The sequence below is a fragment of the Sceloporus undulatus genome, chromosome 1, assembly GCF_019175285.1.
Source record: "Sceloporus undulatus isolate JIND9_A2432 ecotype Alabama chromosome 1, SceUnd_v1.1, whole genome shotgun sequence".
NCBI classification, from domain to species: Eukaryota; Metazoa; Chordata; class Lepidosauria; order Squamata; family Phrynosomatidae; genus Sceloporus; species Sceloporus undulatus.
In genome coordinates this window covers 250,716,058-250,738,836 of record NC_056522.1, presented here as the reverse complement: position 1 = coordinate 250,738,836, position 22,779 = coordinate 250,716,058, and the positions used below count along the sequence as shown (strand labels likewise).

The window sequence follows — 22,779 nt, the reverse complement described above, 5'->3', positions numbered from 1 at the left end:
CTTGGTGGAGTTTAACTGCAAACAGCATGAAGTAGCTGATCATTGATCACATACACATCCTATTCTCTCTGCAATGAGACTACATTTTATAAAACTTCTCACAGCAACCTTGTGAGTTAGTTTAAGCAGTTAGTTTCCATGGCTGGGTTAAGATTTAAACACAATTGCAAAGCTGTGACTTGGTTCACGTACACTGTCCTCCAAGTACAAACTTCATGCTGCTGACTCATGCTAGTCACTACACCAGACGGACGTCTTAAAAATGTACAGTATTTGCTTATTTAGATAGTGAGCCAGTGCAAAGGGAGCGGGAGACGGCGGAGGCTGGTCCGTTATTGAAACTTAGGACAGGACCTGTTCTGGCTTGGAAAGGGAAAAGAAATGCATAAGATAAACAAATGTTGTTTGTTGTTGTGTGCCTTCAAGTTGTTTCCAATTTATGGTGATCCTTAGGCAAACCTATCATGGGGTTTTCTTGGCAGATTTCGTCAGAGGGCATTTGTCATGGCCTTTTCCTGAGGCTGAGAGAGTGTGACTTGCCCAAGGTCACCCAGTGAGTTTCATGACGGAGTGGGAATCGAACCCTGGTCTCCAGAGTTGTAGTCCAACATTCAAAGCACTGCGCCACACTGGGTCTCTTGCAGAAACAAACCAAGCCAAATATTGGGGTCATATGTGGTGTTATTGCTCAGAAAGAAGATAGAAAGAGGATAGAAATGTATAAACTAAACAAATATGAGCTTAATATATGGCTTGGTCTGTTTCTGCAAGAGGCCCAGTGTGGCATAGCAGTTTGAGTGTTGGATTATGACTCGGCAGATCAGGGTTCACATCCCTTCTCTGCCATGGAAACCCCTGAGTGACCCTGAACAAGTCACACTCTCTCAGCCTCAGAGGAAGGCAAGAGCAAACCCTCTGAAGAAACTTGCCAAGACAACCATGTGATAGGTTCACTTTAGGGTCACTGAATCTTTGTTCGCAAAGCAATGCCAGAGAGGGTCACAAATAAATCAGAAACAACGTGAAGACACACAATAACAATATTTGTTTAGTTTATGCATTTCTATGCAGGATGACCAGATATGTCCTCACTGCAAAGGAGGACCAGGCACTGTAAAATGTAGGACATTAAACACAATCAGGAGAAGACCAAACAAAAGCTAAAAGCACTCCTAGAAATATAAAAGCGACGCTTTTTAGTCCTGCTCAAAACGGAGACATTCTTCCTGGACAGAAGGTTGAAATGTCCTGGAAAAGGAGGATCAAGTCTGGTCACCCTGTTTGAAGACACACATCAGTGGCAACATCCAGGGGGAGCTGTGTTGGCCATACAGCAAATCCAGTAACATCCAAAACCCAACAAACAGTGAGCCCTGTATTGGACCAAGTTGGTAAAATGTGTAGGTCGCTAAAATGAGTGCCCAGCTTGTTGGGGAGCAATTAGCTTACACACTGTAAACTGAAATAAAGAATTTGGCAGCGTGAGCTTTCGTAGACTTCAGTCTACTTCCTCAGATGCTTAAGATGCACAAAAAAGATACAGTACTTCCTCTGGAATCTGTAGCCCCACAAAGGATGGAGACATGTTGGATTTCAAAAGAAGTGTCTTTGTTGTGATGCAAATGCATGTTAAATTTCCTGAACTTTGAGAATCTCCCAGTTGCCACAAGGCCAGGAGGAGGAGGAGGAGGAGGAGGAGCCAGCCAGCAAGATCTTAACTAAGAAGACAAACAGGAAAATGCAGGCCTATGTATAACATCTTCCATTTTTATCTCCTCTATTTTTTAACACCTTGCCTGATGAAGCAGCCAGTGTAGCTTTGAAAGCTTGCAACATATTTATTGTGCATTTTGGTTGGTCCAATAAAGGTATCGCTGCTTGGTGGATTTTTGTTGTTGTTACTGGAAGAATTGCTCTATGGCCAACATGGCTGCCTCTGGAAGCAACTGGTGGAGAGACCTCATAGCACCTTTGAGACTCACTGAAAGAGAGAATTTGGCAGCGTGAGCTTTTATAGACTTCATTCCTCAGGTGCATTTAAATGCATTTAAATGAATCTGAGGAAGTTGACTGAAGTCTGGGGAAGCTCACGGTGCCAACTTCTTTCTTGCAGTGAATCTCAGAGGTGATACAAGATCTCTCCTTATACTGATTCTACAGACTAACGTGGCTATATCTTTGAATAATAATAATACAGTAATAATATGCTTCTGAGGAAGTAGACTGAAGTCTATACGGAAGCTCCTGCTGCCAATTCCTTTCTTCCAGTGAGTCCCAAAGGTGCCACAAGATCTCTCCACACACTGATTCTAGAGACTAACACGGCTATATCTTTGAACTCTACCGCCCTGGAAGCAAAGTGTTTGTGTAATCAGTGGCAACTAGGACCCTGGGAGAGTCCAGCTGGAGTGTGTGTGTGTGTGTGTGGGCGGCGCTAGGGCCCGGGGGGAGCCTGCCAGGCCTCCTCCTGCCTGCCTGCCGTTCTTGCGGAGCCAGAGTGCCATTGCGGCGGGACAAGAAGCGAGGGACGTTGGGAGAGACAAGGCAAGCAGGGGCGCGCGGGGGTCTGCTTGGGGCGCAGCAGGGGCAGGGGCAGGGGCAGGCAGAGGGGCCATTTTGCTGTGCCCTCCGCCGGGTGGCAGAGCCAGGGTCGGTGGGTGGGACTCCCCAGCTAACGCCGCATAAACAACGTGGGTGCTCACCCCAAAGCGAGTAGCATTAAAGGCTGCTCCACTGTATAGGAATCATGGAAGAAGAGTGGGAAGAGAACCCCTCCAGCCCCTCCTGCCATGCAGGAACTCCCAACCAGAGCACTGCCCTCCTGTGACAGATGGCCCTCCAGCCTCTGTTTAAAGGCCTCCAAGGAAGGAGACTTTGCTCCAAAGACACACTGCAGGAACAATCCAGTTTGAGACTGCTTTAACTGACCTGGTTCAGTGCTGCTGGGGATCCTGGGAACTGTAGTTTGCTGTGGCTCTCTCTCTCTCTCTGACAGAGAAAAGGGTAAATGTCTCACAAAACGCTACAGACCTATATGTGTTGTAATGTGTTTTCTTTGTATGGCCAGTTTTACATTTTATATTAAAGCCTAATTCATAAAACCACTACAGTGCCCAGAATAGCATGGAGCCAGGGTAGTTAAAGCAGTCTCAGACTGGATTGTTTCTGCAGTGTGTGTGTGTGTGTGTGTGGTTTTTTGGACCTATTTGGTGCTTCTCTCATTCAGGCTCAAAATGGAGGCTGTTTTGACTTACCATATATACTCAACCATAAGTCGACCTCATGTATAAGTCGGGGCCAAAATGATGGATCTTGCCGTGATCCATGGATAAGTCGAGGGTAAAACTTGGGGGCATATAGCAAAGGATCTAAAGCAGTGGTCCCCAAACTGTGCTCTTCAAGGGACTTTGGACTTCAGCTCCCAGAATACCAGACTTTTGGCCAACATGGCTGAGGCTTCTGGGAGATGAAGTCCAGTATCTGTTAAAAGGCACAGTTTGGGGACCACTGATCTAAAGGATGAAGCAGTGTCAAAGAACTTACAAAATTCCAGCAGACGTAACCCTTTGTGCTTAGTCATAAAGCTTAATAATAGTAACAATAATAATAATAATAATAGTCTTAAGGCTGGATGGATGAGTGAATACAGAGGGTCAGTGCTTCCAGGACAGATTATACTCTTACTTTTCACCAGGGGATGGTTCCTTTTGTAAAATAAGAGTTAAGATGCAGTACTTACATTGACCCAATTCTGTTTTTTGGGGGTCAATTTTTGACCTAAATTTCTAGACATATACATGAGTGTATACAGTATATAGTCACCTATATCACAGAGGACATGACCAAAGAAAAGCTAAAAACATTCCCCGGTAATGTAAATCCTTAGTTAGGCTCCAAATGGAGGACATTGTAGAAATCTTCTCAGATGGACAGCTGGCATGGAGGACATGCCCGGGAAAAGGAGGACCCCTGGTCACCCCGCCACCAAGGGTTATCTCGGCTCCCCTTCTCTTTCCTCCACTTCTTCTTCTGGGATGGTTGCTGCTTCCCCAGGGAGACCAGATGTGTCCTCACTGCAAAGGAGGACAAGGCACTTCAAAATGGAGGACAGGCCAGAGAAAGGGAGGATGTGACCAAACCAAAGCTCAAAACACTCCTGTGGATATAAATGCATGCTTCTTAGTCATACTCCAAATGGGGGATATGTTGGAATTCCTCCTGGACAGAAGGTTGAAATGGAGGACAAGTCCGGGTAAAGGAGGATGCCTGGCCACCCTGGGCTTGCCAGTTCCATGCCTTCTGACCATCAGCCTCCTCCCTGCCCCACTTTCCCTCCGACAACCTGGAATAAAAGATGATCCAGCTTGATACACAAAATGCACAAAATATATGGTGCAAACTTTTGAAGCTCCACTGGTTACTTCTGCAGTGTGTGTGTGTTAAACACAAAGATGTTAAAAATAATACAGGAGGGGGGAATTTTGTAAAGATGATATTAGTCCCAAGCCTGCATTTTGTCAAGATGGGGCTGTTCTCAGTTCAGGTGGTATTGGAGGGATATTCCTGCAGCCCAGCCCTTCCTCCTTCTGGCCATGAAGAAGCCAGTGGAACCTTGAAAGCTTGCAATATGTATTTTGTGCCTTTTGGTTGGCCATTAAAGATATCACTGTTTGGTGAACTTTGGAGATTATTGTACAATTCATGGCAGTTAAAGTGGTTTCAAACTGGATTATTTCTGCAATGTGTATACAGCCGAAGTGTCAGGAAAAAGGATTTGGAGAGCCCAGGCTGCAGCAGCTGAGCATTGGTGGCACTGCCACCCCCACCACAGCCCCATGAACTGCTGGAGTTGCCTGGGCTGTTGTTGTGCCTCCTGCTGGGTGCTTTCAGGCAAGGGATTTTTCTTCACTGCGAAAGTTCATGGAACTAAGATACTTGAGTACTAACCCTAAAATGGCCAGTGAAGGGGCCAGTGGGCGTTCAAAGGATTTCAGTGCACTGTTGAGTATGCGGAGCATAGTCATAACCCAATGATATATTACTATTTTAATATCATGTGTCAGGAGTCACAAAGCAAAAATTATGGAGAGGCATGGGTGAGGCATCAAAAATATTAGCAACATGATGCTATGGAAGAAGTTCTCTCCTCAAAAAAAGAAAGAAAGAAAGCCAAACCTTTTACATTTAAAAAAGGTAGGCAACATGGAGCCTCAGAAAAAGGCAATGGTAAACCCCTTCTGAACCAATTTTGCCAAGAAAACTGCATGATAACCCCATCTTAGGGTTGCCATACGTTGGGACCAACTTGAAGGCACACAACACATACACAGAGGTAACACTGTGACCACTAGATGTTTTGGGCTACAGTTCTGACTACTGAGCATGCTGGTTGGGGCTTAGGGATGCTGTCACTCTAGAAATTTAAGTCAGGAGTGGAAATTATTATGTGGCTTTCCAAATGTCGTTGAACTACATGTCCCAGTATTCCTGACCACTAGCTGGGAGATGCAATCAAGTGCATCTGAAGAGCTGTACAATTGCTGCTCCTTTTCTAAAAGGCACATGATTGTCTACTGTGTTGAGACAAAATAGTAGCTGCCTAACTGAGGAGAAGACATTACTTTGTGGGAGCTCTTATGTCATGAAGCCAGGGAGAAATCAAGATGTTGTTAAAGTAGTGCTGAGGAAAATAGAGCTTTCAGGATATTGGATTTCAGCTCCCCTCACCATTGTCTATGCTTACTAAGGCTAATAGGAGCTTTGGTCCAGCAACACCTACAAGGTTATGTATTCTCTATTCCCATGCAAAATGTTTGCAAAACAATGCATGTCTACTCAAAAGTAAATACCACTTAATTTATTAACTATAATTTATATGATCTAATTTTGGTTGGTTACAAAATACAAATCAAACTGAATTTTTTAAATGCAAGAATATACTGTAAAAGCAAAAACATAATGCAAATTCCAAAACAAATTAAAATAGCTATAGATATAGAACTAAAGTGTAATGAGATTTACTGCCAGTTAACTGTGTATAGACTACCTGGTCCTTTTGGATTCACTGCTCTGGGATCACACTATCATGAGTGCATATAGATTAAAACTGATATTCTTTCAAACATCTATAAATGTTGAAGGAATCTCGTAATGATTTTAGTCTGTGATCCAAAACTGAAGAGCTCTCTTCTTAAAGTAGTAGAAATATGAGGGACCACATTTTTTAACCTTTTAAATCACCCTACATATTCTAAACTCCACAACATTGCACTATAAGTATAGATAACATTGCTATACTGAAAATGAATATATAGCAAATGGTTCCAGGTGATTTAACCACACAAACCAAACCAAGTGTTGCAAATAATAAAATAAATTTTAAAAAGGGGGATTCTTCCCCATGGTCACTAGACAATTTAACCTGATGAAAAATTCTTGGCTTACCTGAAATATGGGATCCAAGTGAGGACTTGGGTCTGAGCAAGACATCCCCATTTATTTTTTTTCTGAGAACACGTTACTAGATTTGGCTTCTTTCCCCTTGACATTTATTCTGTGCCTGGCTGTGGCAATTCTTGATGTCTCCTGTTGGAACATTTCCTTAAACCAGAGGTTGGGATGAACTGCAAGGTGGTTCTCCTGCATTTTCCAGTGAAACACTTCATTCTGCCTCTTTGAGAGAAAGATATATTAAGCATTTTAAGATTTTTAAAAAGTTAGTCCCAGAATAGTGATCATAATTTTACCCGCATTGACATCTATTCCAGTGTTTGTGAGAAGTTCATATCTACACGTACACATAATATATATAATATTCCTACATATTAGTTCAGGCCTCATGGCTCACCATTAGGCAGAGTGAAGCAATTGCAGAGGCAACACAATTTGGGTGTCACGAAAGGGCAGGAGATTGTTACTTATTTACTTTATTTTCGTATTTTCAACTTCAAGAATGGTAAGAAGTGTTTGCAAGATTTTCTTCACCAGCATAATTTGGGTTGTGGCAATGGGGAAATCATCCATTGCTCTTCTGCCTCAGGCAGCAAAATGAACTAGGCCGACATGCACCCTAACCGTATATCTTTGTTTTCTTCCTTGGTGTTTTTGCAGCTCCTAAACCAGCAGGATGGTGTTGCTACAGAGCTACTGTGAGGGTAACGAGTCCCTGGCACAAGCATGGGCCCAACAGGGCCTGCATCCATGTTTCTACTTCACACTGGTCCCTGCAGTGCTGCTCAGCGTCTGCTTCCTATTGGGTGCCCTGCAGTACGCCTGTTATGCCCGCTTCAGCCGCACCATGGAACCAAAGTATATCCCACGCTCCCGCCTGTACTATATCCAGGTCCTCCTTTCTCTGCTCCTTGCACTGCTGTCCTTTGTCACTTTTCTGTGGCAGGTGTTGGGCATGGAACATCTCTATGGGTATATGGTACTGTATGCCTGCCTCTCTGCCATGAGCTGGCTTGGCTCACTTGGCTTACTGCACTTGGAACGTACCAGAGTGATGGTGCAGGATCGGATCAGAGGCCATGGGGTCATCCTGCTCCTCTACTGGGCCCTGGCCTTTGCTGCAGAGAACCTGGCCTTCATCTCTTGGAACAGCCCTCTCTGGTGGTGGGGTTTAGAGGACACCAATCAAAAGGTAAGTCGGGGTGTGATGGAAGGGTTGGAGAGAGGGCCATGGAGGTGCTTCCTCTTTGGCACAGTGGTGCAGCAGCTTTGCACAACTTCCCTGTCAAAGGTAGGTATACTTTGAGGCAACAATGCATTCAAAGCAGGAAAACTGCCCATGTAGAAGGCACAGTTTCTGCAGCCTATGACAATCATGGGATATGTCCACACTGTGAGATTAAAGGGTACCCGCCTCCATTGTGTATGCAGCAATAAATTATATGAGTTTTGTTATTTAAAACAACAAAGAGTCCTGCATAATACCATAAAGATTAACAAACTTGCAGCAGCATGAGTTTTCATGGGCTATATTACACTTTGTCAGATGCATGAAGCTATGTTATTAGGGAATCAAGGTGGTTCCCTCCCTCAGATCCCTAGCTATGCATGGACTTCAATTCCCAGAAGCCCTAGTCATCATGGCCTGTGATTAGGGATTGTGGAAATTGTAGTCTAGCAACCTCTAGTAGACTAAGGTCCAAAACACACTGCAGAAATAATCCAGTCTGAGACTGCTTTAACTGCCCTGGCTCAATGTTAGGGAATTCTGGGAATTGTAGTTTATAGTGGCACCAGAGCAATCTCTGACAAATACTACTAAATACCACACAAAACTATAGTTCCCAGAATTCCCTAACATTGAGCCAGGGCAGTTAAAGCAGTCTCAAACTACATAGATTATTTCTGCAGTGTGTTTTGGACCTAAAATAGACTATTATATATCTAAATGACACTTGGGATAGAAATGGGCAAATGGTAAAACCTTTCCACTTTGAAAGTGAGATGGCAATTTTCTCCCCAGTAGCAATCACAAGACTGATCAAGGAAAATCATGAGTTCCTCAGTGGGATCCTATTTGGTCATTCTCTGGAGGTGTGTACAATATGATTATTGCTTTTGCTTAGAGAAAGCCTTTGGGATCTTAAAAACTGAATGGATAAGCAGAAACTCAAATGTCAGAACTGAAGTTCTTCCTGACAAGGAGACAGGAGGAAAGCCATGCCTGTTAATTGTTATGTCCCTTGTGAAGGACTTAATTACACAGATATCCACCTAACATGGAGTGTGATTCAATTCAGTAATATATCCTTATTGCAGTAAATGAAGAGAAATAGATTCTTCAACTACTCCACAGAAAAATTACTGTCCTTTTAAGCAGCAGTAGTCATCCTATACCAGAGACAAATTAATTCCTGTTCTGGTGAGATAGGCAGGATATCAATCAATCAAACAGTCAATCAATTCATTAGTCAAATGTTATCCCTTTTCTGTTTGTGAAGACTAGGAGAGATAGAAAGAGAAAATATAATTTGGAATTCTGTAGTTATCACTGTTACTCAAATGACAACTGTTGCTTGGCCTCTTTTCCCTCTCAATCTATTCATTGCTGAATATTTTTGCTGAGTCACTTTGTTGTTCAACAGGCTCACGTAAGCACATGGTATGTGCTACTTCTCTCTCTCTCTCTCTCTCTCTCTCTCACACACACACACACAGATAAGGAAAGAGGTGGCTGTTTTCAGAGGACTTTACACAAATTCCCATTTTGCATAAGCGTCAAACTGAGATTTCCCACTTCAGCACGTTTAATGGACATCGCTTCCATCCTGCACATTTCCATATTCTGAGTTATCTTCCAGTCTAGAAATGAGGGCCTGACCCCTATTCACCATCTCCCTCCCCACCAGTAAGCAGCAAAAGCAGCAGGGCCTCTTGGTGTGGAGTAGGTAGATGAATTTGGAAAAGCAAATGAGGAGTGACTCCAGCAATACTGTACAGTCAGCCCTCCATATCCACAGATCCAAGCATCCACAGCTTGAAAATATATTTTTTTAAAATATAAATTGCAAAAAGCAAACCCTGATTTTGCCATTTTACTGGGCCATTGCATTTAATGGGACTTGAGCATCCATGGATTTTGTTATCCACTGGGGGACCTGGAACTAAACCCCAGCTGATACCAAGGGCCCACTGTATATTGTCTGTGTTGAAAAGTTGTGATCAACATTAATCACCAGTTGCTTTCAGGCTAGCTTTTTAAATCTCCTCTTCTTCCTTTGCTTCTTACAGTACTGTATTGAGCAAATTACTGCTCTTGATACCTCATAACTGTGACCCCATGCTAGGAAACATTTGGTCCTCAGACCTTGTTGCTCTGTGGCTCCCATCATCATTGACTCACCATTGGCTATGCTGACTAGGGCTGGTGGCAGTTGCAGTCCAACATCTGGAGGGTCACAAGTTGCCTCTCTCTGTGTTATGGAGCCATTTACAGCCATCAATATACACCCATTCTTTCTTACCAGTGCTGAACAGCTTTGGGTCTACTCAGGTGCCTATTCACCTAAGCCAAGAGGAGCCTGGAATTGCCGATCTGGATCCAGTTTGTGCAGCCGCCATGTGTTTGAGAGAACTGAGGTCCAAAACACACTGCAGAAATAATCCAGTTTGAGACTGCTTTAACTGCTATAGCCTTCTCTTTCAGAGAGCTCTGGTGCCACGATAAACTACAATTCCCAGGATTCTCCAGCACTGAGCCAGGGCAGTTATTTCTGCAGTGTGTTTTGGACTTGAGTTCCGTCTAACTGGAGAGCTAAGATGGTGCAGCCATTAAGAGTGCTGGTGATTTAGGAGATCACGGTTCAAGTCCCTATGGAGCCATGAAAACTTCCTTTCTTGGGTCATTTTCTTCTTCTCAGACTCATCATCCTTTCAGGACTGTAATGAAAAAAAAGGAGAAAGAGAAGGGCCTTGTATACTACTTTAAAGTTAATGGAGGAAAGGCAAGATTATAGCAAATAAGCCATGTGTATATCTAGTGATGGAGTGAGTATGGTGTAGTGGTTTGAGTGTTGGATTACAACTCTGGAGACCAGGGTTTGATTCCCAGTTCAGCCACGAAACCCACTGGGTGACCTGGGCAAGTCACACTCTCTATGCCTCAGGGGAAGGCAATGGCAAACCTCTGAACAAGTCTTGCTAGGAAAACCCCATGATAGGGTTGCCGTAAATTGGAAACAACAACAACAACAAAAACAACAACATATCTAGTGCTGATGGGTTTTTTGTTGCATTGACGGGATGCAAATTCATTGGCGGCTTAATATTTGGTAAAATTTTATGTGAAGCCAGGGCAATTCTTGGGTAAGAGGCAGTCTGCCTCCTGGTATGTAGCAATGGAGTCAAATTACACAAGCATAGATTCCACCTCCTGACAATAAGAGCTCTTTGACAGGGGAACACACTCCCTGGGAGAGTGGTGGTGTCCTTTCCTTGGAGGTCTTTAGACAGAGGCCGGGTGGCCATCTGTCACAGGGGGTGCTTTGATGGTGTGTTCCTGTGTGGCAGAATGGGGTTGGACCAGATGGCCCTTGCGGTCTCTTCCAACTCTGTGATCCTATGTTTACCATGATATGGTAGTGGCAGGTACAGGGACCCAGAACTGACCACAGTGGTACACACAACTGCATGGCCAAGCAGGAAGATGTCTCCCACCATGACACCTCTCCAGAGCTTCTCTGGGCCCATTTGTGTCACATGACCTGGGCCCCTAGTGGCCATGTCCTGCAACTGCAGGGGTCTCTGAACAGGAACAGGCTCCAGGAGGCGACAGGAAGCAGACTCAGCCAAGCACTCATCATCACAGAGGTGCCTTTTGCTCAGGAGGGGACCAATGGCCAACGCTGCCTGAGGACACAGGTGGGACCTGTAGCTGAAGTTTCCTGCAAGGAAGGAGGGTGGTGTTATTTTGGTTCATTAGCCAATTTTTCTTTGTTGTTTGAGCCAGCTTGGCATTGGACTATGATTCTGGGGACCACAGGGTTTGCTTTCACCTGAGGCTGAGAGAGTGTGACTTGCTCAAGGTCACCCAGTGGTTTTCATGGCTGAGTTGGGATTTGAACCCTGATCTCCAGAGTCGTAGTCCAGTACTCAAAACCACTAGACCACACTGGTTGTCCTGCAGAAATAGACCAAGCCAAGCATCAAGGTCATCTATGGTTCTATCTGTGTGGTGTTCTGGTTTGGAAAAGGGACAGAAATGTATAAACAAAACAAAATATGACCCTGGTATGTGGCTTGGTCTGTTTCTGCAAGAGATCCAGTGTGTTGTGTTGGCTTTGAATGTTGGACAATGACTCTGGCGAGCAGGGTTCAAACCCCCAATCAGTCATGAAACCCACTGGGTGACCTGGAACAAGTCACACCCTCTCAGCTTCAGAGGAGGGCCAACCCCCCTCTGACAAAACTTGTTAAGAAAACCCCATGATAGGTTTGCTGTAGGGTGGACATAAGCAGCAAATGACTAGAAAGCACACAAGAACAGCAACAACATTTGTTTAGTTTATACATTTCTACTCTCTTTCTGAGCCCAAACAGGTCCTGTCCTAAGGTCCAGTAGCAGACCAGCCTCTGCTTTCTCCCACTGCCTTTGCACCGGCCCACTATCAAAAAAGCAAATATACTTTCAAGAAGTCATTGTGGTGTCAGACACTCTCAGCCTCAGAAAAACCCATGATAGGGTGGCTTTAAGGTCATTATAAGTTGGAAATAACCTGAAGGCACACAACAATGACAACAACCAGATCTAATAAATCAATGTTTTCAATATCTGACTGCCAATCTTTGGTCCACTGATTAAAAATGTGCATTTGGCCAATCAGAGTCCAGCCTTAATGAGTGGCTTTTCCTAAGCCAGTCCATTTGGCCCATGGGCTCTCAGGAAGGCAGGATCACTTGTCTTGTGTCAGAGGGTGGGATGGGACAGAGTGGGATGCTGCTGTAAGACTGCCAGTTACATGAGATCAACTCCCTCAGGTACAATTCAGCTTGTGGTTCCTACGCTACATCGGCACCTTTGTCCTCTTCACGTTGGGGATCAAGGCCCCTGGGCTGCCCCGAAAACCTTACATGCTGCTAATTAATGAGGATGAGCGCGACGTGGAGAACAGTCAGGTAGGTTTTATCTAAATAAGATATTACTGTCCTAGTTCTGCTCCCCCCCCCCCCCCCCGCTATACCACTTATTTTTGTCCTCAGACCAGCTGACTGGTGTGGAAGGTGACTGAGTATTAATGCCACTAGAGAGTATTAATGCCACCAGGAGTCAGTGGCATCAGTAAAGGGGTATCATGAAGAGATGGAGTCAGTGGGGTGAGGCTCAGTGGGAAGGGAAAGGGGAGGCCCTGTTTTTTTTAATTAAAATTTCAAATTCAGGAAAAAAATTAAATAATTTTTATTTTTGAAAACAAAATCTTTAAAACCTCACATTTTACCAGCTGTTCACTTTAAGCCCATGAAACTTATGTATATGCACTTAGGCTGTGTGTATGATATTGTAATTTAAAAGTACAATTTTAATTGGGCTAGTTGTTATATGTTACAACTATTACCATGACATTCATTGATATAGTTGAATTAAGATTTATGGGTAACATTAGTACAAAAACATTCCTAAGGATTCTGTATGGTGTGGGGTGGGAGGAAGTCAATGGAGGGTGAGTGTGTGATACCATGGAGTATATCTCACAGAGCTTTTAGGTGGTTTTGTAGCTCAGTTCCAGCACACTTCCGAAGTGATTGCACTTCCAACGATGCGGTTTCACCTCATAAAGGAATTGTTTTATCAGACACCATTGATTTCTATGGGAGCCCCTTGCGAATTGCTTCAGCAGCGTTTCTGAAGTCACCTCTCATTTTGGTTAAAACGGGGAAAAACATGGCTTCAGAGAATTCGCTTCCTGGCAGCCTTCGATTGCACTGCTATTTGGTCTGGTGTGGAAATGCACTCTGATGCCATCCCCCTTGGCCCCTGCGTCCTGCTCCATCATTCCCCTCCTCCTCCTTCATGCCATCTCCTCCTCTCTGCCAACCAGCCGATCCCATCATCCCCTGCGTCCTCCTAGACCCCGATCTGTTCCACTCCTTCAGCCTCCCACCAATCCCATCATCCCTGCCTTCCCCTAGACGCCGATCTGCTCCTCTCCTTCACCCTGTCACCTAACTCATCATCCCCTGACTGCTCCTGCATCCCCATCTCACCCCCTCTGCCACCTAACCCATCATCCCTGCTGCTCCTGTATCCTGATCCTGGCCCCAGCAACCCCCAGCGACCTATCCCATCATCCCCTGACTGCTCCTGCATCCTGCCCCAGCCACAACCGCACCTATCCCACATCCCTGACTGCTCCTGCATTCTGATCCTGGCCCCAGCAACTATCCCATCATCCCCTGATGCTCCTGCATCCTGATCCTGGCCCAGCAACCCTAGAGACCTATCCCATCATCCCCTGACTGTTCCTGCATCCTGATCCTGGCCCCAGCAACTCCAGCAAGCTATCCCATCATCCCCTGCCTTCTCCTAGACCTGATGAAGGATGACAGCTAAGGAGGGGGCAGGGAAGGAGGGCAGCACCAGAGCCCCACTGAGCATGTGCAAGGGGACTGATTCGAATCGTTGACCCCTCATAGTATGCTCTGGTGTGGTAATACAATGTGCACTCACTCCCCTTTGCTTGAGTCCGCATCACGTGACTTGCTTGGAATGAACTGACTTCTTGCCCCTCATTTCGGAAGGACAACAGAAAGGCAACCAGGTGTGGAAACATAATGTTTTAACCTCAAGCCGCATTGCTAGAGAGGAGTGACTCTGGATCTGGTGGAAAAACATCACGCTTTGCATGCAGAACAGGAGTGACTGCGGATCTCAGCTGCAACCCCCCCATGTGTGTAAGTTCCCATGAGTTACCTCATCGGCTGACACCAACCCTAGTGATGCTACTGCCAGGAGTGCCACTCAGTCAGAAGCAGAGCTTGGAAGCTGTTGTTTCCCTCTTTACTGTAGCTGCCATTTTAAAGATAGCACTGCAGTTTGGCATAAAAATATCTTGCCAGAATCAGAATGCAGAGACTAAAATTGGCATGGATTTGCCTTTAACATGGCCTCTTGTTGAGAGAGTGAACCTTTCCTAGGCTCTATCAGCATATGTGCAGCTCCAACACCACTTTATGACTCACCTTCCTATCCATATCAGAAACTGTATGCAGTGGGAGTAGAAAGTTTCTTTAACACAAGGCGTCTTTTGGCAATATCCCTCTAGTGACTGAAATGTGTGCTCCACCCTATAGGTCCAAGGGAGATATGAGATGACACTGACACTAGGAATACCATTGTGTTGCAGATCCTCCCTCCCGACAAATAAATGCCCTCAGGTCAGCAGTAGAGCAGGTGCTTGGAGCTTAGAAAGCCCTAAATTCAAACTTTGTTAAAAGAATCTCAAGATAGTGGGGCAGGAAGAGACAACTAAGGGGGCGTTCCCACTTGGCAGATAAAACGGATTATATTGGCGCGATTCTGATTCGGATTCTGCAAAGTTGCTGCCAGTCAGATTTGAACTACGTACATACAGGCCAGGAACCAGATTTGGTATTGGGCAGTCTCATGTGTTTGAAGCAGTAGCCTTCTGGTGTTTTCAGATTCCATTTCCCCATCAGCTATAGCCAGCATGACCAATGGTTAGGGTGAAAGGAGTTGCAGTCCAACGATAAGGGGAACTGGAATATGACACAGATTCTTTGCTATAGTTTAAAAGTTCCTGAGTTTTAAACAATGGTACTGTTCTGAATAGTTCAGGGAGGACAGAATTTCTGGTCATGAAGCTGCAGAGAGGGAAAAATAATTCAGTGGTGGAAAAACAGCAGACCCCCTCCCCCAATTGAATTTCCCTGAACTGCACAGCCTTGAAACCTACAGGAACTGCAGTTGCTAGGCTCAGTTATGGGAGAAGTGAGAACAGAAAAATTGATAGGGTGGAATAACTTGTTTAGAACATGTAGCAGACAGTAGGGAAAAGTTCACAGAACGTGTGGGTTTAGAAACCAGCAGGCTAGTTTGGTTCAGTTATATAAAACCTGCTGAGAGGTGCTTGGAGGAAAAACTGTTGGTTTTAACTTGTTAGCAGCTCTTTGTCACATTGTGCTGGACATTTGGGCCTGGAGAGGGAAGGTTAAGAATAATGTTTACATACATTCAGAGATACCGTAAGGAGTCATACTAGATGTGTATGTGTTTGTTAAGTCTACACCCTTTAGTCTGCAAAGTAGGAGTGGTAAGATATATAATTTTTATCTCAAAAAGAGTGTACTGTGGAGAGATGTAAAACCTGTTTGTTTGGTGCTCTTAGCTACTTTAAGTCTTACCTCAATGAGCTTGGTTGTTTTAAACCATTCATTCTTCTTCAGTTTGATTCACTTTCAGTAGTAGAATAAAGGTGGATGGGAATCAACCTTTCAAAGCAGCCAAGCAGAACAAGATGTATTGGACTGGACTAGTCCTATCATTAGGCAGAGTGAGGTAGTAGCAAATTCTGAATGTCACAGCAGGACAGCAGACTGTTAGTTATGTAATATGCTATTGTTGTATTTTGACTCAAGTGAAAGGGCTGCTCAAGCGATCCTCCCCCCCCCCCATACTAAAATACAGTGGTACCCTGGGATACGAATTGATCGCGTTACGAAATTTCCGGGATACGAAAAAGTTCCATTGGAAAAAACTGTTCCGGGATACGAAGGTTTTTTCGGGTTACGAATTTTTTTTCGGCGCGAAATTCAAACGCGCGGCTTGCCAGCGCTAACGGAAAGCCCTTTTCGGCTTGCGAAATGCATCAGGTTACGAACGGCGCGGCGGAACGAATTAATTTCGTAACCCGAGGGAGCACTGTAACTTGAGTAGCTTTGGGTACCATATAACTTGACATGGAAAGGTGGGCAATTCCATTTGCTACATCAACTCAGATAGCAAATTTTTTTCAGCTGGCTTTGATGGAAGGGAACATTTGCACTTCACTCACTTGTGTTCATTGTGGTATAAAAAACAGTCACACACACACAGACATACTTTATAAGCAAGCATGCAAGAATATATTTATAAAACACATGCTTGTCTACTTTGGTCCTAAGAGAATATTTGTAAAGTGATTTGAAGATTTGTAATTTTCAGTGTAAGTATTAAGCAGTTATAACGTGCAGTAAAAAATTAGTCCAATTTCTGCAGCAAGGGAACTGGAGTTCTGTAATCTATAAAATTATGCAGGTTTTAGGGAGATTTTCACTTTCTTTTTGTTTAATATTGCAATTTAAAAAATTAGTTTTCAAAGTTATTTAAATTTTGCTTGTTACTAGAAGGGCAAGAAATGGTGTGAAGAATAGGAGCTTTGTTCCTAACTACTGGAGATTATATATACATGCAGGGATAGCTGTGTTGGCCTTTTAAGAAATCCAAACAAAAATCCATCAGTGATACCTTTATTGGCCAACTGAAATGCACAATATAGGGCATGAAAGGGAGGTAGGGAAACATAAGGGAAACAAACATAATTTGTCACAGGCTTGCACAGGAGAAAGAAAGGTGGACTACAGGTTGCCAAAGGGCAGAGCTGCAAACTCTTGAGATAAAGGTACTGCTAGCAAAACACGTGTCTGATATATGTCAGTTTACCCTCTGGCACAGAGACTGGCCTGTTTGTCCAATGTATTGTGCTGAAGGACATTTTTTTACAGAGGATGACATGCAGTTACCCTTCCATTTTCGTGAACATCAGATCCGTGACCCTCACTTACTCACGAGGAGTAAACGGAGGGGGTTAAAATGGGACATGCGCCCCCATTCAAGCCTATGGGGCTTGAGTTTTTGTGTGTGTTTCTGTTTTTGTGGGGGGCATACTGATTTTCCAGACTAAAATGGCTATTTCTTTGAATTCTCCCCATCTGTACTGTGTGTCCTCCTGTAAGTAAGGGCCTGGGGTGGAGTCAGGGTGTGGCATCCACACGACGCACACCTCAACTCCACCCCATGGCAGTGTGATGCTGGGTGCTGCACCACATGGCATGCGGCAGCACGGTGCTCCTCTGGTGCTGCATTTAGATGATGCAGTGCCAAAGGAGCGCTGTAAAGCTGCGGCATAGCAGCTACGGCACCCTTTTCAGGGCACAAAAAGGAGCCGCATTTTTCGGCTTCTTTTTGCGCCACGGAACAGCCAGATCAGGGCTGTGGTTTGTGGTTGCTGCGGCCCCAATCTGGCTGTAAAAGGGGTGGTCTGCACAGTCACTAAGTAACTGAGATTGAGAGTCTGTCTTTAGGCAAGTAAAGGCTTATCACCAAGAGCTTATCACCTTAACAGGGCAGCATTATTAGCCAGAATAGATTGCAGTTTGTTGATGATATGCCTAAGTGATGTCACTTGGGACCTGCAAGTGACCCGCTTATGGGGTTCTGTCATTTTCTCTCTATAGTCTGTTCTGTAATATATTTGTCCTGATTACAAGTCTTGCTTTTATTTGTTTGTTTGTTTGTTATTTATTCATATGGGAGGGTACTTGTAATTCCATGAATTTAGTGTCCCTATCTTGTGGGTTTGAGCAGAAGTGATAATCTTTGTAATTGAGCTAGTGATGTGAATCCCTGGATAATTAATTGTACTTCCTCCAAATCTTTATCAGGTTTGGGAGACCAGGATGTTTTTAAATATCTGCCATGATTTTGACAGTGGATAACCAGATATATGGGATCTAAATAGTCCCAACAGAATTGGTGAAACCTGTTTTGAAGGGAAAGAATTGAAAAAATTAACATTGAAACTGTCTAGGTCAGAAACTTTGTTCACTTTTAATTTTTCAATTGCTTTTGATAGTTTTCCTAAGGGGATTGGTTGTGTTAGAAACCTGTGTTCTTCTGTAAATCTAATTAGACATGTCTTATCTAATAACTATTTGATATATGATTATTTGGGTATTTTTTTAGATTGTTGTTTGTGAAAGTATCAGTATACACCCTATCAAAATAATGTCCAGGTTCCTCTCCCTGATCCCTTTCCACTCACATTTGTATGAATGCCAGGCATAACCCATGAAATTATGTGATTCTGAAATTGGTTCTCTTCCCAACCAACTTTCTTGCATCCTTCTTATGCCCTTTGCCAAGAAGTACCCATGTTCTCCCCCACCCTCTCAGTTTCTGTCTAACCCCTTCTCCCACATGTCCCCTGTGATGTCTGTGCATGTGCCATCTCGACGGGGTGATTGTCCCATTTCCTGTGCCAGACTTCTCAAATATTTCCAACACTCCTATGAAAAAACTTTTCTCCCTCCCTTCTTTTCAATTCCCTCTCTATATTTCAGCCCCTACTTCCAGATGCCAGACAGCATCGCTCCACCTGGAGGGGTTTGGGCCGGAAGATACGCCTCCTTGTTCGGTATATGTGGCCACGAGGGAGCTACCCACTACAGGGGCTGGTGATACTCTGTCTGATGCTGATGGGACTGGAGCGAGGCATCAATGTCTTTGTGCCCATCTACTACAAATACATTGGTAAGCAGAACACAGGGAAGCATGGTGCTGCCAGAAGCAGAGACCCAGAAATTCATGGGAGAAGGACTTGTGTGGATGCTAGGGTTTCTCATCCAAGAGTTTTAGAATGGGAGCAGGTGAAATCTGAATAATATTCTGGGTTTTAACAAATATTCTGAACTGACCAGCAGAGGGCAACCTTATACAGGCCTTTAAAAAGGGCAATGAATTGACAGAAGGGAATAGGACACTTATATAACAAACTGATGATGGGTTGATTCAACAGATAAACCTGTAATCCAAGGCGTCTTCTCTGGCAGATACTTGTCTTAAGATCCTACAGCCAACTAGAAACTCTTCAACACTTTGATCTTTATATTTTATTGTTAAGCATCTCATGTTAAACTCACACAGTAATAAATAGAAGGTGAAAGAAGCCTTTAAACCAGTGGTGAGGAGAATTTTAGGTTTGGAGGATCACATTTTCTTTCAATGTGAGCTGCCAGATCCACCAACCAGAGCCTGCTATAAAAGATGTAGAGTAAGAAATAAAGAGTTCTTAGCCCAGGAGCTTGTTTTGAGGACCAGAATGGCTCATAGTGCATAAGTCCTAGTTTTCAGAAACATCTGTCATTTCGTTAGTATAATTTTCATTAGGGCTGTGGTGTAACTTTCTTTCTTTATTGATAAATAATTGGGAGTCAGGATTCCTTATTGATCTAGTGTGTATAATTCAAGGATCTTCGGGGAGTTGTAGATCTCTCTTCTTTCTCTGCCCCTGTTTTAAGCTCTCTTGGAACAGCGGTTCTTAACCTTTGATCCTGCAGCTGCTTTGAATCTCAAATTCTAGGATCCCATGCAGGATGGGGATTCTGGGAGGTGTAGTCTGAAATACAGGGATGTTGTGGCTTAGTGGTCAAGATGCCAGTTCTGATGATCAGAAGGTTGGCAGTTTGAGGCTCGAGTGCTGCATGATGGGGTGAGCTCTTGTCACTAGTCCCAGCTTCTGATGGTGCAGTGGTTAAATGCCTGTACTGCAGCCACTCACTTAAAACCATAAGGTTGTGAGTTCAGTACCAGCGAAAGGGCTTGCATCCTTCCGAGGAGGTTGCTAAAATGAGTACCCAGATTGTTGGGGGCAATTAACTTACAGTTGTAAACCGCTTAGACACTGTTAGTTCAGTATGAAGTGGTATATAAATGAAGCTGTTTTTTTTTTCTGCCCACCTAGCAATTTGAAAGTATGCAAATGCAAATAGATGGATAAGTACTACTTCTCAGTGGGGAGGTAACAGTGTTCCATGCAGTCATGCTGGCCACGTGACGACCAAAGCAGTCCTCAGACAATGCTGACTCTTTGGGTTAGAAATAGAGATGAGCACCGCCCACAACAGTTGGCTATGTTCAAGAGACTAGCTTTACCTTTTTACCTTAGTCTGAAATATCTGGAGGGCCAGAGTTGGAAAACTGCTGTTCTAGGGTCTCTGATTTCCTGAAGAGCCCTTGGCATATACTGTAGGAGTGACAAGCCAAGATCCTATGTTTGTGTGTAGCTGCACATATCGAGTTCCACATCCCTTCACTGCTCAGCAACAGTTAAGTCACGGCAGGGACCCCTGTTGCTGTTGCTTATCAAGAAGTAGGGGAGGAAGGAACTGAGAGAGAGAGAGTAATTCAGGCCATAGAGAAGCAGCTGGCTTCAACTTTGTGAAGGGGAAAAAACGAGGGTGTGCTCTGAAATCAAGTGCTCACTCCTTTTCTGCCCCCAGAAACTCAAAACAGCCAGATCTTCATAGTCTGAAGTGCCACTAGAAAGTGACAGTGGCAAGGGTCTGTCCTAGGATTTGACAACTGTTGGAGCAATGGGAGATTTTTGAATAGAATGCATGGGCAAGAGAAGAACCCTCTGTGCCTCATCCAAAAATAAACTTAAGGTGTGTTTGGCATAAATAGTGTAAAGTCACCGGATCCTGTCTATTTTTGGAAGCAAAGCAGGGTTGGTCCTGGTTAATATTTGGATTGGAAACCACCAACAAATACCAGGTGCTGCAGATGATATTTCAGAAGAAGCAGCTGGCAAAACTGGCTCTGAGTGTTCCTTGCCTTAAAAAACTCTATGAAAAATTCATGGAGTCTCCATAAATCGATAGGCGATTTGAAGGCACATGCACACACACAAGGTACACTTATATGTATATCACTAATAGAATGTTTCCCAGAGTATCGCATGTCCAACATAGTCTGAGGATTCAGAGCTACCTACCTATGTGGTTTGTGTGGGAGAGAGGAAGTGTGCGTGGAAAAGAGAATAACTGAGATGTTTAGCTCTATGGCAATAGCAAGTACATTTCTATACCACTTATCAGTGCACTTAAGCACTCCCTAAGCGGTTTACAAAGCGTAAGCTAATTGCCCCCAACAATCTGGGTACTCATTTTAGCGACCTCGGAAGGATGCAAGCCTGACTCGAGCTTGAGCCCTTTTGCTGCTATTGAACTCTCAAACATATGGTTTGTGAGTGAGTGGCTGCAGTATAGGCATTTATCCACTGCGCCACCAGGGCTCCTCTACAGAACTTAGCTGATAGAACTTCAGATCTTAGCCAATTGAAATAATATAACAGCAAAAGGAGCAACAGTTTTTAAATAAATTCCTCACCTGTGGCTGACATGTGATTACTTCATGTGAGAAAAAAAACAATGTTAGAAAGAATAGTTTGATACTAGAACCAGATGCTTAGAGCAAGATTTTTTTTGCTATTGAACCAGTAAGCAACACTGAATGTGGAACTGTTACATCTCCTGCTATCTTGTTCCCTTTCAGAGTCACCCCACAAGTTGCAAAAAAAGGGAGTAGGGTGCAGTACTCAGTTGTACCACTTCAGAAGTCAAGGAAATTTCATTTTTTTAAATTAATGCCCCTTTGTGGAAGGTTTTAAGCTTCATGTACAAAAGTAGCACATCATAAAAAGAAAAGTATGTTACTTTTTGCACTACAACTCCCAGAATCTCCAGACTATTTACTTTTTGTAATCCTAGAGGGACACATTTCCAGGCGGTGATGTGTGAGACTATCTGTCTCTATTTTGCAATTGCCGTACCACATTTATGAATTATACCAGGTGTCCAGGCAGTAACTCCTCCTTACAGCACTCCTTTGTTTTTCCCCTGCTTCTTTGATCTCTTTTCTTTTTTTATAAAAATTCTTAAGGAGGAAAATATGTAATAGGTCCACAATTCTTTTTGACTGGTTGAGCTAGAAGCTCTCTGTCTGGAAGAAAGAGAGACGTTCACATAACCTGCATTCTGATGTATCCAAATATCATATGCATAAACACCTTTCGTATACTTGCAATCTGTAATAGGGCAGCCTGTCGTTCTAGCTCCCTGTTATAATATGTATAAAACAGCTTTCCTTTCCCTCTTTCTGGGTCTTTGCTTTCCTTCCCAACTTCCTCTTCAGGCACCAATACTTTAGCAAAGCCTTCCTGGATCCACCCCAGCTTCCATCAATCTACACTTCCTTCCTCTGCCATCCAAGCCATTCCATCTCACCTCCACAATCCTTGTACAATCCCTGCCCATTCTCCTGCCTATTATACACATTTTAAACCATGGGGAGGTGGGTGAGGATCAGGGGCCATTAAATTTCTCTGCATTTCCAGCTGAATCTGCAGAGTCAAGGTCTGAGATGGGTTTGCATTATTTGCATGGAGGTGGAGAGGAGGACTTTTGTCCATAGAGACCTGGAGGTTTTAGTGACTGTCT

At 44.0% G+C, this 22,779-nt stretch overlaps 1 protein-coding gene across 6 annotated transcripts in view; it reads left to right on the top strand.

Moving 5' to 3' along the window:
* The first annotated feature begins 2,415 nt into the window (after window positions 1-2,415).
* Window positions 2,416-22,779, top strand: part of ABCB6 (ATP binding cassette subfamily B member 6 (Langereis blood group)) — a 50,905-nt gene continuing 30,541 nt past the window's right edge. For 5 of the 6 annotated variants that reach the window (XR_006103767.1, XR_006103772.1, XM_042465879.1 and 2 more), the window contains exons 1-4: window positions 2,416-2,544; window positions 7,111-7,642; window positions 12,487-12,624; window positions 18,844-19,033. Coding sequence is in view for 4 of the 6 variants with exons in the window: in XM_042465879.1 (XP_042321813.1) it covers window positions 7,127-7,642; window positions 12,487-12,624; window positions 18,844-19,033 (844 nt within the window). In the remaining 2 variants the exon portion in view is untranslated. Of the gene's footprint in view, window positions 2,545-7,110; window positions 7,643-11,124; window positions 11,371-12,486; window positions 12,625-18,843; window positions 19,034-22,779 lie in introns of those variants that run through there. The other variant, XM_042465887.1, reaches the window with a different exon arrangement.